Raw genomic sequence first — 18,752 nt, 5'->3', positions numbered from 1 at the left:
GGTTTCTGGTCTCTAGACACTCCTTCCTTGCCTATCTTCGGTGCACTCTGATATACAGGGTGTCCCTCTGTGTATGTGTGACCACCCACGACACACATTGTGGTTGGTCGTGTACGTTATGGTACCGGCTGCTACTTGGTCCGTATTCCAGTCTTTTCCCTGCCTATTTCCGTTTTTTCCCCCCTTGTTATGAAATATCATATCGTGTTATTTCGTCGCATAAAGGCAAGGTTATTTAATAGTAATACGTTTATTATTACAGGAAGAACGAGGTTAACGACCATGGAGGTCGTTAACGGTCAGCACGGTATGGCTCGTCCGGTGGCGGGAATTTCTGTTAGCCAATCAGAACCACCGGGCGAGGTAACGAGTGCTGGCCGGAGCATGTGGAGAGATAGACATCTACTCCCCTCCAGTCAGTCAACATGCTGTCGTCGCTTTCGGATGTTTGACCCAACCTGTGAAGTTGAAGTTCGACCCAACATGAAGACCCAACTGTTCCAGTATGCTCCACCCTCACCAAAGGAGACGGACGTGAGGACCTAGCGGCATGGTAGACGTCTCTGAAGTTGTGGAAGTCACCGCCTTTGATAGTTAGAGGTCGGCGTTGAGGTAACACACAGTTTCCGAATAGTGGTACAAATTACGGAAAAGTGGATGCTCTATAAGTGGGAAGAACAATCGGACAAGAGACGACCATTTCATGGTCGCAGTGTCTCTATATATATATAACTGTACTTATGTAAAATGCCTTAATATATATACATGTTTTATATTGTATATAATGTGGATCGAGATATATCCGAATATATCCATGATGAAGTTTTTATACAAACTTATTTCTTGTCCTTTGTCAGACCTCAGCCCAAAGTGTGTCGCACCTGACAATAGGTCCGGCTGAGGCTGATACCTGATCAAATTAATGTACTGTTATATTACAACGAAACATAAGATAAACACTCAGAACAAACCTATTTTAAATGTGTTGGGTTGTCGACAATTCGATCCCAACACCCTCTATGCTACACATGGCTGTGTATCTGTTCCTTTTCCAGAATGTGCGTTTTTGTTTTCTTGCAGTACACGTTTGGCGTAGTTCTCCTCTTGTATACCTCAAAGACGCGTGTGTCGTTCTTCCCTGCAGGAGCTGGTTGCGCTGCTCCTTAGGGTTATGGGGTCGCTGTTTTTCACTTCGTGTCTCGTGTTTTAATTCGTGGTGCAGGTTTCCTTGTTGGCCTCTGCCTGGATCCTGGCTCCTCGGTGTTTGGCTCTGTTGGTCTTTTAAGGGTCCTGGGGGAGGGGGGGGGGGTTCCACCCGGGATGGGGCGTTTCTGCTCACCTGGGCTGGTTTTTTTCAGCTCGCCGGGATTGGGTTCCTGGTTCCTTGGCAGACAAATTCCTTCCGTTTTTGCCAGCCTTGGTTGGGAGCTCTGTTTTCCTCAGTTCCGATCCTAAGGGGCTTCTTGCGGCTCTGCCTCTTCTCGCGGATCAGTCCAGCCCAATACGAGGCTGGTTCGTTCTTCCCCTGGAGTCTTCGCGTCTGGGGTTTTTGTCTCATGTTCTCGTCGCTTGTGTGGGCACTGGGGGGTTTCGTTGTTGGTCTCCCACCAGCATGCTTCGTCTCAACGGCAGTGTGTAGTTTCCTGGCGGTCCTTCTGGTTTTCCTATCACTGAGAAGGGTTCTTTGGTCTCTGATAGGGTTGTCTTGTGTTTCCCTTCGAGGTTGTTCTGGGACCGTCGTCTGGTGCCATGTACTGTCTGTTGCCTCATCTTGGGTGGCGCTGGCAGATCCGCTCCAGTTTGAGTTCGGTGTTGCTGTTCCTTCTGCTCCATTCCGCTTGCTGTCTTGGGCGTTGTTTCACCTCTGGCCTGCTCTTGTGCTTTCAGCGCTGTCCTGGTCTTTGCGCCGAGTGGTCTATTTTCTTCTCCTCGGTTTGTCGTGGTCCTTTCGATTCTGGTGTGTGTTTTTTTTTCAGGTCTCCTCCTGTTGGTGTTGACTTACAGGGGTCGGGTTGGGGAGTTTCCGGCTCTCCTCCAGTGCCCGTGATTTTTCTGCCTCATTTGATCCTCGTGGTAGGTTGTTCTTTTGATGCAGTCTCCTCCTTCTCGGGGGTGATGTTTGGGTCTACTGCTTTCCAGAGGGGTCCTTGGGTTGCTGCTTGGTTGGTCAGGCCGGGGGTGCTTCCTGTGTTGTTCAGTTGCGGCGCTTTGCTGTTCTGTGTCTTGGTCTCTGGGGCTGTGGACGCGTTTTGGTTTGCCCGGGTTCCCTTACTTAACTCCTTCCTGTTCTGGGGTTCAGGTCTCCTGGGTAGTCTGCAAGGTCCTTTTGTTTCGTCTGTGGTTTTGTTTTTATGTTAGAGCACGTGGCGTCTGCCTCCTGGATCCCACCCTCTTTTCCTTATCTGTAGTGAGGTAGCTCCAGGAGCCGACGGGGCTTCCCCCCTCCCAGAAAACCAGCATTGAATGTAATGAAACACCATTTTCTGAGCAAGTCTCGGAGCCTCCCCAGCATCCCTCCCTCCCTCCATCCGGTCGGTGATGTTTTTCATGCTTTTTGACAACCAGCTTAACCCTTAAACTGCGCATGGCGTATATAAACGAACTGAGTAACATGTCCCATGGTGCGCATGGCGTATATATACGCCATAGGGTGCCAGGCCTGATTCAAATGGCCCGCGGCTACACGGGGTTCACAGTAGCTTCCTCAGGGCTCTTGTAAACAGATGCCATTTAAAAAAAAAATCATGGGCAATATTCTCAGGTGTGAGAGCCACAGTACTGATGGAGCAACCAAGGCCGGCGCACACAGCAGGAGCGAACAGCATTGATGTTCAGCTTGTGACCACAGCATCGCCGAAAAATGTCAAAATAAATATATAATTGTTATTATTTAGCGATGACAATATTACAGATGACCAATGACTGTGATATAAATAACCAGGGTTGTGGTAATAGCAGGATTGTTGTAATAATTAGCGCTGTGGGAGGAGTGATGCTGAGAGACGGAGGGAGACAGCATCGTTTACTGACTGTGTGGCCACCTGTTATTGTTTGCGTTCACCATACCAGGTCAGTGGTTCTCCATGGTGAACACAAATGTAGATACTTATATATAATGTGTGTATTAGTGTAATAACAGCAAAAGGATTATGCTGGGAGGAGCCATATGGGTGACGGAGGTAACGTCGTCTGCACGATTTGTCTAGCTGTTTAGAGGGTGGCCACTATGCTCTTTGGGCGCACTACAAGCTTAGGTGTACAGTTACGGTGCATAAAACATGTAGATATTTATATATAATATGTGTATATAGGGTAATAACACTGCAAAAGGTATTGTTGGGGGAGAAAGTTTAGTGCGTGTGACCTTGAAAGAGTGAGGGAGCCGCCAGCCGCCATCTGTGTATAGCGACGACTCTTAGTGCCTGAACTAACTATATCAGCTTAGCTGTACAGTTGTGGTGAACAAAATATACACATACTTATATATAACGTCTGTATATAGTGTAATAACACCACAACTGGTATTGTTGGGGGAGAAAGTTTAGTGCGTGTGACCTTGAATGACTGAGGGAGCCGCCAGCCGCCATCTGTGTATAGCGACGACTCTTAGTGCCTGAACTAACTATATCAGCTTAGCTGTACAGTTGTGGTGAACAAAATATATACATACTTATATATAACGTCTGTATATAGTGTAATAACACCACAACTGGTATTGTTGGGGGAGAAAGTTTAGTGCGTGTGTTGAGGGAGTGGCAGCGAGTAGCTGGCTGGTGTGTGGCGGTAACTCCTCGTTGCTTTTCGACTCTCAATACCAACTTAGTGGTTCGTTATGGTGACCAAAACATGCCAATACTTATATATAACCTGTGTATAGAGTGTAATAGCAGCAAAACTATTTGTTTATAGTTTTATAAACATAATAATTGAATCACTAATATGCACATCATACTTTTGAGTATAGCGATTATTAACCACTTTTATTATATAAATATATTACAATACACACTATTGAATAATATTACTGCAAAAAAACTAAGAAAAAATCAATCGGAGACATTGAAACAATTAGGTAATAATATCTTTGTGGCAACTCCCATCTGTCAACGCGGGTGACGCTGACCAGGTCTGACGACCGCTCTGTCAACGCCCACTTTTTGCCTGACTTCCTCGGTCAATTGCGCCCAAAATATGTCACCTACGATTTTTTTTTTTTTTTTCTGTGCTCAGGGGACACAAATTAACATGTTTAGAAGACGAAAAAAAAAAATTTTAATTTTTTTTTTCTTGCACACAGGGGTGTAAATGTCCCAAGGACCCCTGAGCAGTGTAAGGGTTAAGAACTGAAGGTTGGATTGCCGGTGGGTGGGTTTAGGGCTCCCCCCTTCTCCCTCCTGGGAAGGGGGGGGGAGGGTTGCGCAGAAAGCGGTGAGATGAAATGGTGATCTCATGCTAGTTTGCTAATTTTCATTTAATTAATTTAAGTACACATATCATAAAATTAGCTAGTTTGCTAATTTCCTCAGTCGATGGCAGACATAGAATGCTCCCAACCACAGGGGGGTCTCTATAGGCCAGTGCTCCTATTAGGTTAGGTTTACCAGTAGTTTACCTGCAGTTGTTGCCAAGAGTTGTATTACCCTCCAAATCTGGGTTTGGGTGCTTCCCTTACTGATCCTGTTTCTTCCTTCATACTCACAGGGCTCCAGAGGGAATGTTAAAGGAAAGACATGGGCTGAATGCAACATGTGCAAAGGGGGTTAAACATCTATACGGAATAGGGAGTTTTGAGATATTTTGAGGAATGGTCTGTTGTTGCTTTTTTTTTATGGATTCTCATTCCCCTCATCTTGATATGAGTCGAATTCTTCCTTTGCTTACTATGAGAGAATTTTTGGATTCCAATTAGTGGCCTGGATACACTCCTTTAAAGCAGGTTTCCACTATCCCATCTACCACCTGCTTTGGCTTAGATAGACTTGCATCAGTTTCTGTTGTGGGATTACAACAGCATCTACTATAGGACCTTTTTTTATGGGTCATCTTTCACTTCCTGGGCACAGTACAAGGTCCTGACTTCCTCCTGGGGAGGTGGGGAAGGGGGGGGGTGGAGACTATCTTTTGTTTTTTCTTAAAAGCTCTGTTTGCAGTGGGCCATTCAGCTGGCACCAAGTTGGTGGCAGTTCTCTTCATCTGTGTAGGAGGGGATGGGGGTGATCTTCACTGATTGCTTTGCTCTTGAAGGATGTGATAATACTTTTTTGCGGCTTACTGCGCTTGTCAGTTTTCAATTCTTTCCAGCAGCGTGTTTTCAGGTATTCCCTTCTGTTCACTGCCCCATTCCCTCTTCTTTTCAAAGACTGGGAGATTTTGTAGAATTTAGCAGCAGTGGCTGATGTTTTCCTGCTGCTCATCTAGGTATTTCACCTACAGCTGCCAGCTTAAGTGAAGTCTTCCCATGTGCTGCAGCAATCAGCGTTTCACAGACTCCTGCCCATGGTAGGGTTTATGGTGTACCAGTGATATAAGCATGGAGTTCTAACTTTGAACCCTACAGCTCCACTGCAGAGGTATTTTCAGCATGTGAAGTGTAGTGATATTTTCAGCATTCACGTAGGTCCAGGCCCAGATTCTTGGAACTCCATATTCATCAAGAACTGTAAAAAACCACTATCGCAGGCTCTTCACATTCTGTGGATACAAAGCCTAGTTACTAGCATTATCCCTGATATACTAAAAACAGCAGAGATAGCACCACTCCATAAAGGAGGAAATAAGGCAGAGGCAAAAAATTACAGACCGATAGCACTAACATCACACATCATAATTTTTGAGATTGCGCTAAGAAGTAAGATCACAAAATACATGGAATCACAGCATCTCCATAACCCCGGACAACATGGTTTCAGAACAGGGCGCTCTTGCCTGTCGCAGTTGCTGGACCATTATGATATGGCATTAGATGCTATGGAAGACACACAAAACGCTGATGTAATTTACACAGATTTTGCAAAAGCTTTTGATAAATGTGACCATGGTGTTATTGCACATAAAATGCATTCAAAGGAATTACCGGAAAAATAGGCAGATGGATCTACAATTTCCTGACTAACAGAACCCAATGTATAATAGTCAACAAAATAAAATCCAGCCCATCAACCGTGAAGAGCTCAGTCCCCCAGGGTACTGTGCTTGCTCCAGTACTTTTTCTCATCCTCATACCGGACATAGACAAGAACACAACCTATAGCACGATGACAGCCCCTTTCAAAGCTGGAGAAATTGCTGACCTGGAGAGCATGCAGAGATCCTTTACTGCTAGAATCCACTCAGTAAAACATTTAAACTACTGGGACCGACTAAAGAGCCTAAATCTGTATTCCCTCGATCACAGGCGGGAGAGATAAATAATAATCTATACGTGGAAAATAATTGAGGGGCTAGTCCCAAACCTGCACACAGAAATAACATCACATGAGACCAGAAGACATGGCAGGATGTGCAGAATACCCCGGTCGAAAAGCAGAGGTGCAACAGGTACTCTGAGAGAGAACTCTATCAACATCAGAGGCCCGAGACTGTTCAACACGCATCCACTACACATAAGGGGCATAACTGGCAGACCCCTCACAGTGTTCAAGAGAGAACTGGATAAGCCCCTCCAAAGGATACCTGATCAACCAGGCTGTGACTCATACATCAGGCTGCGAGCAGCCGCGTCCAACAGCTTGGTTGATCAGTCCAGCAACCAGGAGGCCTGGTCGACGACCGGGCCGCTGGGACACTGAGCCCCGGAAGCACCTCAAGGTAACCTCAAGGTAGGTCTGACAGTCACCAGGGGTTCCTCCTGTCTGCCTTTTTGTAGAACACCCCAGTAATTATGTGGTGGGGTAACATTTAAGTGCCTTTCTGCATGCTTGGTTCCAGGATGCTCGAGTGCATTGGATGGTGTGTCCACTTCTTCAGTGACTTTGGTCCTCCCTTCTTCTCCTTGGAAACTTTGGCATGAACACTATGTCTGAACACAATGTTTTAACACAAGCTGAATATACAAGGTGTAGGGAGCTAGCAAGGTGTACAGACACAGAAAAAGGACAATTCCACTACCAACACCTTCCAGGCTACTCATGACTTCTGATAAACAATTTTGATTTTCTTATTGTATTACTTACCAAGTCCATGTTGATGATAATTATTGCTAATGACTCAATGTAGCTTGGTAAATTGGTCAATTTATTTTCCAGCATTTCACTCGATCTGAAAGTAAAATATACAAGAACAATATATATATTATCAAACATGCCACATACACCAAATAAGTTATTATAACGATTCACCTTCCTCATAGCATTAACACATTTAGAGTGCATGGCTATTAAAAAAACAGGAAGATAAAGAGAAATGTATATAGTGATACAGTATTCAGAATTTGAAGTTGATCGAATAAATAAAGATATTTTTTGCCAATTTGAATCTTTGGAATTTTACCGTTATATTTAACACCAAGAATGAATACTTTAATTTTATGAATGCCAACACAGAGGTGACTGAACAAGTTGTGAAGAAAACACCAAGCATAAAGCAGGGGCCACAATTTATTAATTTATTCATGGCAAAATACTTCATTATGCAGCAAAACAGCTTTAAGACTTGTCTTGGATGAAAACTAAAAGCCAATCCATTTTAAACCTCACTACCATTTTCAGTGACCCATAATTAGTCAAGATTGACCTCATTTGTTTCAGAAGCATTTTGGCAGTAGACCAGTGTTATTACTTTCTGAGCAAGACCACCTTGGTAGCTCCCACGCCAGGACCTTGGGCCCTGGTTGATACCTGGTTGATGGGGTTCTGGGAGTTCTTCTACTCCCCAAGCCAGGCCCGAGGCCAGGCTTGACTTGTGAGAGTTTGGTCCACCAGGCTGTTGCTTGGAGCGGCCCGCAGGCCCACATACCCACCACAGCCCGGTTGGTCCGGCACTCCTTGGAGGAATAAATCTAGTTTCCTCTTGAAGATGTCCACGGTTGTTCTGGCAATATTTCTTATGCTTGCTGGGAGGACGTTGAACAGCCCCGGACCTGTGATGTTTATACAGTGTTCTCTGATTGTGCCTATGGCACCTCTGCTTTTCACTCGTTCTATTCTGCATTTTCTTCCATATCGTTCACTCCAGTACGTTGTTATTTTACTGTGTAGATTTGGTACTTGGCCCTCCAGTATCTTCCAGGTGTATATTATTTGATATCTCTCTCGTCTTCTTTCTAGTGAGTACATTTGGAGGGCTTTGAGACGATCCCAATAATTTAGGTGCTTTATTGCGTCTATGCGTGCTGTATATGTTCTCTGTATTCCCTCTATTTCAGCAATCTCTCCTGCTCTGAAGGGGGAAGTGAGTACTGAGCAGTACTCAAGACGGGACAACACAAGTGACTTGAAGAGTACAACCATTGTGATGGGATCCCTGGATTTGAAAGTTCTCGTAATCCATCCTATCATTTTTCTGGCTGACGCAATATTTGCTTGGTTATGCTCCCTAAACGTTAGATCGTCGGACATCATTATTCCTAAATCCTTGACATGCTGTTTTTCTACTATGGAAAGATTCGATTGTGTTTTGTACCCTGTATTAGGTTTCATATCCTCATTTTTGCCGTACCTGAGTACCTGAAATTTATCACTGTTAAACACCATATTATTTTCTGCTGCCCAATCGAAAACTTTGTTGACATCTGCTTGTAATTTTTCAATGTCTTCAGCAGAGGTAATTTTCATGCTGATTTTTGTGTCATCTGCAAACGATGACACGAAGCTGTGACGTGTATTTTTGTCTATATCTGATATGAGAATAAGGAACAGTAGCGGTGCAAGGACTGTACCTTGAGGTACAGAGCTTTTAACTTCGCCTGGACTCGATTTTATTTGATTGACTGTTACTCTTTGTGTTCTGTTCGACAGGAAATTGAGTATCCAGCATCCTACTTTTCCAGTTATTCCCACTGACCTCATTTTGCGTGCTATCACCCCATGGTCACATTTGTTGAACGCCTTTGCAAAGTCTGTGTATACAACATCTGCATTTTGCTTTTCTTCTATAACTTCTGTGATTTTGTCATAGTGGTTGAGTAACTGTGACAGACAGGATCTTCCCGGTCTAAATCCATGTTGTCCTGGGTTGTGCAACTCATTGTTTCCATAAAACTAGAAATTTGATTCCTAATCACTCTTTCAAACACTTTTATTATGTGGGATGTTAGTGCAACTGGCCTATAACTTTTTGCCAAGGCTTTACTCCCCCCTTTGTGCAACAGAGCTATATCTGCAGATTTAAGTGCTGCTGGTATCTTCCCTGTATCTAGGCTCTTTCTCCATATTACGCTGAGTGCTCGCGCTACTGGTACTTTCCATTTCTTTATGAATATTGAATTCTATGAGTCAGGCCCAGGAGTCGAGTGCATAGGCATATTGTCGATTTCTCTTTCAAAGTCTTCCGAGTTTGTGGTAATATCCGTTATATTATCTGCAGCTTGAATGTCAGTCATGAAGAAGCTGTCTGGGTCATCAACTTTCATATTGTTTATTGGTGTGCTAAACATAGCCTCATACTGGCTTCTTAGAATTTCACTAATCTCTTTGTTGTCCTCTGTGTACGTACCTTCATTTGTAATTAACGATCCAATACTGGTCGAGGTTTCTGGACCTGAGCCAGGACCTAAAGCAACAGCTGGACCAGGGAGAAGAGGTACAGGTAACCCCACCTCAACCAGTCCTGCCGAAAGGCGTCCACCACGAAGGCGTTGCAGTCGGGGAATGGCACCACATATATTGGGAGACGCCGAGACCACTCGTGGTCTTGGCGTGAAGAGGTCCACCTCCGGGAGCCCCGTACATCTGGCAAAGCCAACCGAAAGAGTCGGCATTGACCGTCCATTCCATAGATAGGGGAATGAACCAAGACAAGCTGTTGGAAATTCCATGGATATAAACCGCACGAACAGCCAAACCCAGAGAATCCAGCAGACGAGTCACTCGAAGCGACCAGCCCCAAAGAGTCAAGGACCGACGAGATCCCCCCAGTTCAGACAATGAACCACCGGAGGGCAGTCCGAATCGAGCTGGATCGTGGAACCCAGAGCGACACGAACACTCTGAAGCCAAAGCCAAACCGCCACAAATTCCCGCACTGTGCTGTGGGCCCAACAAAATAACGAACCCCACTGCCTCTGGCCGGCCTTGTGAGTACTGGCCACAAAGCCCAAACCGAGAGACGAGGCATCAGTGAACACATCGAACACTGAACCCCGAAAAACCCAAAGAGGAAGCAGGCGACAGCAACCTACGTAAGGCCCCAGAGGCCAAACCCAGAGATTGCAAGAGAGACGGAAGGGAGGACCCCGAAGGAAGCAGTACAGATGCCGAAGCCAGACCCAACCCGGTGGATAAACTCAACACAATGAAGTTCAGAGGTACTGGAAACGGGCAGGAAACCCACCTGAGGGATGGGGTCATTTCGACCATGCCCAAGCTCACACATGGGCGGGGGCCCGAGGCTGAGTGGACAGAGCTTGGAACTCGTAATCCTAGGGTCCGGGTTCTATCTCGAGTGCTGGCAGAAACAGATGGACAGAATTTCTTTTACCCTGATGCCCTTGTTACCTAGCAGTAAATAGGTAATATGAGTAACTAACAGCTGTCTACAGCTGTTACAGACTGCTTCCTTGGGGTGGGGGTGGGGGTTTGTGTGGGAGGGGAAAAAAAACAGCATTAAAAGTAATAAATCGCCATTTTCTGGGTGAGTCCCGGAGGCTCCCCGGAGCTATCCAGGCTGAATGGATATGTATAACTTTCTGGCATCAGTCAATGCATGGAGTTCTTGCCTACCGGGGACCACAACCCAGAACCTGGCTCCCTCTAGAGAGGCACGAGGAGCAATGGCCTAAAGAGACCCCCCTTTATTATTGGGAGCATTCAATGTCTGCCATCGACTGGGATAGGCACCCAGAAAGGTAGGCGACCCAAAACAACCCTATTCTGGTAAAACTATTGCGATCGAAGACCGATCTAGTGGACAGAACTCCCCAAACGAAAACTAGCAAACGAGCATGACATCATCACGTTGCCGCGCCGCTGTCTGCGCAAACCCCCCTCCCCAGGAGGGGAAAGGGTATTATGATGATGATGTTGGTCGTCCTTTCTTCCTTACGGACAACCAATCCAAAGTTCCGTAGAGTGCTTATTTTGACCAGATCACCCTGGGCGCTTCTGGCACTTGGAGAGGGGCTCAGCGTCACAAATTTTGGGGATACGGCGCCAATACTAGCCTCGTCACATGCACACACCCACTCGAGCCGCCGTGACTCCCCACTCTCTCCTTATGTGCTATGATCTCCTCAATCCCCTTTTCTTTGATATTACTCCATGCTACCCTGTCTACAGCTATGGTTCTTGGTTCTCTCTCTCTCTCTCTTACCTACTTTCTGGGAAGCCTCACTAGGACAAGGGCAAACACCGGCAAATTGGAATACATTTACTGGACAAGCCACATGTACCATACACATATATAATAATATTATACTATTGTAGTCAGGTTGCACTCCAATACCATCAGGACTCAATCATCTGCTTATCAAGTGGTATCCTAACTCCTGACTCACCACCTAATACTACCAACCTCATCAAGTAGGTCGGTATCCTAACTCCTGACTCACCACCTAATACTATCAACCTCATCAAGTAGGTCAAGTCTTATAAAGACATGTTGCACTATCAGCCTCACCAAGTGGGTAAATCATGCAGTACAATATGATATGGCACTGCCAACTCTGGAACATATAAATATCTGCAGGCAATTCAGCCTATGGCTATAATTCTATAAACATCAACATAAAAATTCCTTGATATACAACAATGATCAATCAATCACCCTATCAGTCCTAGAACACATATGTTTGTCTCTGCAGCTAATCCAGCCTGCATCCATAACTCTACTTCAGTATAAGTACTCCTTGGCACAAAAATGGTAAACAATCATCCTCCTTTCACTACGTCTTGCACGCTAATGACAACCAAACACTCTACCAACTCCCTACAATTAGTCAACCAGAACTTCCCTTCCTCATCTGGAAGTTCACTACCCTGACATCATCAGGTTCTTCCGGGTTTATCTACCAAGATCCGCTGCAGCTCTTCCAGGCTGCTACACCATGAAATCTTCCTTGAGCAACAATGGTGCTTCATCACTTCTACCAGGGTCTTCCACAGCTCTCCTGGCTGCTAAACTATGAAGTCTTCCTTGAGCAACAATGGTGCTTCACCACTGGTATCACAGAAGCATGTGAAACTTCGTTCCACTGCTCCTCTTCTCACAGCTTGAGGTCCTGCTCCTCACTGTATGGCTGCTCTTCCACAACCTTGGAGTCTCATCAACTACTCCCTCTCTGCTGGCTTCGAAGTTTTCAGCAACTCTTTCCCCAGACAAACCAGATTGTCTAGTTGAGGGCGCTTCCTGGCCGATGCTCGACAGGGCACTCACAAGTTGCCCAACGAAAATATCTACAGGCGGCTTCACAAACTCTCCTTGCCGTCCAGGACTTGAAACCAAACGTTCCCAGCTCAATTCCACAGCTGAAATGTCTGCACACTTTCTTCCTCTTGAAGGCATATCAACTAGGTGTTCCTCTCTAACAGGAGCTCACACAGAGCGCAGCTTCCCCTCATGATGTCAGGTACTCAAGTGGCTCAAGCTCCTCTCAAGCGAGCCTCACGCCTCCAGCAAACTTTCCACATCTAATAACCAGTCATTTATCTATGTCCTGATTCACTGCCCATATTCTTAAATTGTTTAGCAAATTTACCCAATTATTTTACATATGAATCTTCATTTCTGTATTTCCTTGACCTCCCAGTCAGGTCAGGCCTGATAGATTAATTCTCAAAGGGGAGACTTGTTTTTCGGCTACCTGGAATCATAACAAAGGGGCAGCCCCAGACCTAACCGCCGGCGATCCACCCTACAGTTCTTAGGCTGGATGATAAAAACGCTAAAAACACTGCTGCCTGGAGGAAGGTAGGGAAACCAGGGAGTCTTCGGGACTCATCCAGAAAATGGCATTTCATTACATTCAACGTTGGTTTTCTTGAGGAAGCCCCGTCATCTCGCCGGAGCTAACTACCCAAAGATAAGAAAAAACGGGGACTTACCTGGGAGGCGGTCCGTCCTCACTCCTCAACACGAAGCCAAGACAACTGGCTGCAACCGCCGTCCCACTGCAACGCAGGCCTGCCTAGGCCCAGGAACATTCAACAGGTAGCAATCGGCCAGGACCCTGTTCGACCTCCATAAACCTCGGCCCCCAATGTCCACCCACGACATGTTGCCAAAGACGTCAGCCAAGGCAGCAAACTTACGAACATTGTGGGCCCGGGGATAGACCGCAAGCTGGCTAGATTTAATAACCCTGTGGACAACCTGAGAGACCCGAGCCTGGGAACAGGGAAGAAGGGAAACCGGGTCCACCCAGAGCACATCCCCGACAACCGAAGCCGTGGCACGCAAATAACGGCAGAGAGCTGCATCCGGACAACACATGATGCACCCTCGGACTGACTAACCAAGCATCAACAACCAAAGGCCCCCCCCAGAAGGCAGCTGTCTCATTCTTCGCCAGAAAAGGGGGAGACGGGTACAAGCGAACAAAACGACCACCAGGACCAAAGGAGCAGAAACCCCTGCGCTGGAGGAGAGCATGAAGCTCCCCAACCCGAGCCCCAGAGGCCAATGCTAAAAGGAAAAGTGCCTTTGAAAAACAATCCCAAATGGAAGGGGCCACAACAAACCGAGGAGAAGAGAGCAACGAGACCACGCGGTCCAAGGACCAGGACAGCTCAGGCGGCGCATGAGCAGGCCGGAGGTGAAACAACGCACAAGACAGTTTGCGAAACGGGGCAGAAGTAGCATCAACACCGAAAGCAAGCTGAAGCAGCTCCACCAACGCCTCACAATACGAGGCGACAGTATTAAGCATAAGATGACGGTCCTGACACAACCAAGAAAGAAAGGACAGAACAACCTTATCAGAGATCGAAGAATACCTACGCAGTGATAGGAAAAACCGGAACTACTGCCAGGAAACTTCATACTGCCGCCGAGACGAAGCACGCAGTTGGGAGACCAGCAACGAAGCCACCTGAGCACCATACGAGTGATGATAAACACGAGTCAAAAACACAAGACATGAAGACTCGAGAAGACTGAACCAACCTCGTACCGGGCTGGACCGATCTGCTGAAAGAGGTGGACCCGGAGGGAAGACCCTTGGGTTCGAATAACGAGCAAGCAGCGCCTGAAGCTAAGGCTGGGCCGGCCACCACAGAGCCAGAAGGACAACCCAACCGTGGTAAGTCTACAAGTGAGCCAGGACCTGGAGCAACAGCTGAACCGTGGGAGAGGTAGAGGTAACTCCACCTCGCCTAGTCCTGCCTGAAGGCGTCGACCCCAACGGCCTCGCAGTTGGGGAAGGGCGCCATGTATACCAGGAGACGCCTCGACCACGCCGACGCGAAGAGATCCACATCTGGAGTCCCGAACATCTGGCACAGTCAACTGAAGGAGTCGGCATCGACCGTTCATTCCATGGAGAGGGAAAGAAAACGGGACAGACCGTCTGCCAGGAAGTTGGACACCCCCCCCCCCAGACATGAACCGCCAGGAGAACCAAACCCCAAGAACTCAGCAGACGAGTCACCCAAAGCAACCAGCCCCAAAGAGCCAAGGACCGCAGTGAACCCCCCACGGTTCAGACAATGAACCACCGGGTAGCAGTACGAATGGAGCCGGATCGTTGTTCCGCAAGCGACTCGAACACTCCGGAGCGACATCCACACCTCCGCAAACTCCCGGACCGTGCTGTGAGCCCGATGGAAGGACGGACCCCACCGCCCCTGGCTGGCCTGGTGAGCACTGGTCACAAAACCCCAGCCAAGAGACGAGTGTCTGTGTACACATCGAGCAAGGGCTCAGGTAGGCGCCAAGGCACTGAACCCCGAAAAACCTGAAGAGGAAGCCGCAACGCAGCAACCGACGCAAAGCCCCCGGAGGCCGTAACTCAACAATCGCGAGAGAGGCGGAAGGGCCATCCCCGAAGGAACCAGAACAGCCGACGAAGCCACACACGACCCGGCGGGTAGACCATCATGAGCTCTCGCACAAACTCTCAAGCAACCTCCGCGTGACCCAGGAACCCCTCAGAATCGGGCAACGGTGGGACTGCAGGCAAAACAGAGCCGCTGGAGGCAGAGACAAGAAAGCGGTGCGAGCGTCCCAAAGCAGACCCAGCCAAGACTGAACGTGAGAGGGAACAGATGGGACTTACTTCCAGTTCACCAAGAACCCGAACCCGACAAGCTGGGAAAGACCTTAGCAAGCAGACACATGGACCAGCTGGGAGCCCAAACCAGCCAGTCATTGAGGTAGGCCAGAACCCAAATACCTAACAGACGCAGGCGGGCCACCATGACCCGAGTAAGGAGCGTAAAAACGCGAGGCGCCAGATTCAACCCAACAGAAAGCAGTAACCTTGACAGCTCCCAACAAAACCGAGCCAGTCCCTGAACCCCGGAAGAACCGGGACATGCCAATACGCGTCCTTGAGGTCCAGGGACACCATCCAAGCGCCCGGCTCCAAGAGAAGACAGACCTGGGACAGAGTAGTCGTCCTGAAGGAGGGGGCAAGAAACCCACGGGTTCAGACGGGACAAGTCCAAAATGAACCGGAGGTCCGCGCAGTCCCGTTTCGGGACCGGAAACAGGCGGGAAACCCACCTAACGGATGTCGTCGTTTCAACCACGCCCAAGCGAACCCACTCTGAGATGACCCAACAGAGCGCAGGGAAAGAGGCCTGCCCCACCAAAATCGAACCCCCTGAGGGAGGAGGAGGACCCAACGCCACCACAGGCCGCACGAAGCGAACCAAAAAAGCCCACGAATCTTGGGACCAGGCGCGAGCAAACTAGGGCGAGCCACTCCACCCCCCATCGCCCCGTCAAAGGGCAGAACCGCAAAAGGGCCAACACACCTTGCGAGAACCCAAGCGGCGAACAGGGGATCCCAACGCCGACCAGCAACAGCCGGAACCAAAGGTTGTGCCAGCCCCGAATCTGGCACCAAAGTCCTACCCCGACGAAAAGAACCCTGAGCCCTGGCACGACCTTTCCAGGAAGGCCCCCTGCGAGCCCCCCCACCCCCCCGGAGCAACAACAACTCAGACATAGGCCGACAACTAACCGAGGTCGCCTGCAGGTACTGCACAACAGCAGACTCAGTAAACAGCAACGGACAAAAGGGGGAAGACAAACGAAGAGCCATGGCCCAAGCGGATTCCAAGGAAGAAGCCAGCACCGACTGACGACACGCGAGGCGAGAAGCATAGAACCATGAAACCGCATCACGCAGGATGGGTGTGAAGAGCTTCAACAAAGCAGACGACGCCTGCACCTCAGAGGCCGCAGCACACCGGACCCGGCAGCGGCCCCAAGCGCCCCCAAATCCAACTCAAGCCAATCCGAGGACAGCTCGAGGAGGAAAAAGAAATGCAGGGCCGAAGCAAGCAGGCCACAAGTCCGCAAATCCTCCACAACCAAGGTAGCCGAGAGGGAAGGAACTTTCACATGAAGCTGCATAACACCAACATCCCGCGGAAGGGCAGGAGCGAACAAACAAGCATCAAGATGCTCAAAGTAGTCCCCCCAGGAAAACCTGGAACGTCGTAGACGTCTGTCGACACTCAAACGCGCGGGACTGACAGAAGGTGTGCCAAGCCTCCAACAAAAAGAGAGGACAGTCTGCCAACCAGGACTACTCCTGAACTTCATAACGAACCCAGTACGAACCAGAAGATCCGTACACGAAGGAACGCGGATCCATCACAAAAGCATAATCCGGGTCGTTCAGGAGGTAAGCCGCCAAGGCTTCCCGCACCTCCGAAGACGAAACACAGGAAGCCGGAAACCTCCGGAAAGACAGAACCGAAGAACCCACGGGATCACGGAACCGAAGCTAGGGAGGAGAGGGCACCAAGTCCAATATGTACGAGGAGGGAGCAGAAGAGAACCCTTCTCCTTGTAACACTAAGCCCCGCTCAGAGGGCAGAAAAACCCAGGTGGGGTTTAATGGGACCCAAGGACCCCAAGTCAACCACTCCCCAACCCCGGGAACCTCACCCTGAGGACCTAGGGCCGAGCTGTTCTCCTGACCTCCCACCTCTCTAAAGAAAAGGCGGGAGCAGCCGAAAAAGCAGGAATGAAGAAGGTCCACTGGCCAGACTCAGAAGCTCCGGCAGAAGGACCAGGCTCGAATGCCTCCGTCGCAGTCCCTGAAGGGGACACCCCCGAGACCGCCTGTGTCTCCAAACCAACTAAACCCCGTCCCAACTCCGAAACCCTCAGACATTTCGGAGCCGGAAACAAGGGAAAGGGGGTACCGAATGAACGACAGAAGGGGAAGGACTAGGAGGGGCGGACGGAACCAGAGCTGAAGCAACTCCCACCCACCACGTCCGGGTCCCTATAACTAAAACGGGGCAGTCTCGGGGCATCTGAGGCAGCAACCTAAATCTGGCATGCAACGCCTCAGCTGCCTGCACCCGCATATAGGGCCCAGTAGCCAGGGTGAACTGGAGTACGTACAGACAACACACGTCGCACGACTCCAGGGCAAAACAATCACCAACCCAACAGGCAGCATGGCGGAGGCAAAACCGGTGAGTGTCACCCTGAGACAAGGGAACAGAGCAACCTTCAAACTCTCAAGATGCGAGGGGAGGACTCAGGGGTCACATCCATTGGACCATGTAGCCCCTGTGGAGTTTCCCAGGGCCCTTAGCCTTGAATACACGCTAAGGGAAGCCCAGGCAGGGTACTGCGAACCGGTGCGCAATCTACCAACAAAACTTCTATAGCTGAACCCCCTGGACGTGTACACTCATGGGGGGCCAAGGCGGGGTTGGATCAACAAAACTTCTATATCTGAACCCCCTGGACGTGTACACTCATGGGGGCCAAGGCGGGGTTGGACCACCAAAACAAGGTAGATGGATACAATAACCCCAAGAACAGAGAAGGGAGACACAAGGGCAGACCCCCCCCCCCCCACCAGGCGGAAAACAAAAACAAAAGAAAAACCCCGCAAGAGGACAACGTACCAAGGTGGAACAGAGCCGGCCACTGTTATTGGAGAAAACTAGCTGTGCAGTACCCTGCGCCCCTGCCAGTGACGAAAACTACCCCTACCCAGAGACAAACAAGGGCAAGAAAAAACCCCAGCTGACCCCATGGCTGGCGAAATACCGAGCAGTAAACAGCACAGCGGAGGTAGATCACGAGGCAACTTGTGGAAGGTGGCCCCAAGCCCCAAGGGCAGTACTTACAGGGCACCTAGGGAAGGAAACCCTAGGCACATGCAGCCTGAGTACCATAGAGTATCACTCCTGGCCCAGCGCATCACCGGAAGGAACAGCTCACACCACAAGGCACAGAACTGTAACAAAACACGGAAGCCAGAGGCACAACCACACCAGACTCCCATCAGCCAAGAACTGAAGGGTGGATCGCCGGTAGTTAGGTCTGGGGCTGACCCTTCCCCCTCCTGGGAAGGGGAGTTGCGCAGAAAGTGGCGCAGCAACGTGATGACGTCATGCTCGTTTGCTAGTTTTCGTTTGGGGAGTTCTGTCCACTAGTTCGTTCAATCGCAATAATTTTAC

The 18,752-nt window shown here is 49.0% G+C and overlaps 1 protein-coding gene across 1 annotated transcript in view; it reads right to left on the bottom strand.

The window, feature by feature from the left end:
• Positions 1–18,752, bottom strand: part of LOC138355211 (DNA-dependent protein kinase catalytic subunit-like) — a 254,457-nt gene that overhangs the window by 130,744 nt on the left and 104,961 nt on the right. The window contains exon 7 of the mRNA XM_069310065.1: positions 7,173–7,257. Coding sequence (XP_069166166.1) covers positions 7,173–7,257 — 85 coding nt within the window. The remainder of the gene's footprint in view (positions 1–7,172; positions 7,258–18,752) is intronic.

This window comes from Procambarus clarkii, chromosome 66, assembly GCF_040958095.1.
Source record: "Procambarus clarkii isolate CNS0578487 chromosome 66, FALCON_Pclarkii_2.0, whole genome shotgun sequence".
Taxonomy (NCBI): domain Eukaryota; kingdom Metazoa; phylum Arthropoda; class Malacostraca; order Decapoda; family Cambaridae; genus Procambarus; species Procambarus clarkii.
The sequence above is the reverse complement of the archived record's forward strand: the minus strand, read 5'-3'. Positions and strand labels throughout refer to the sequence as shown.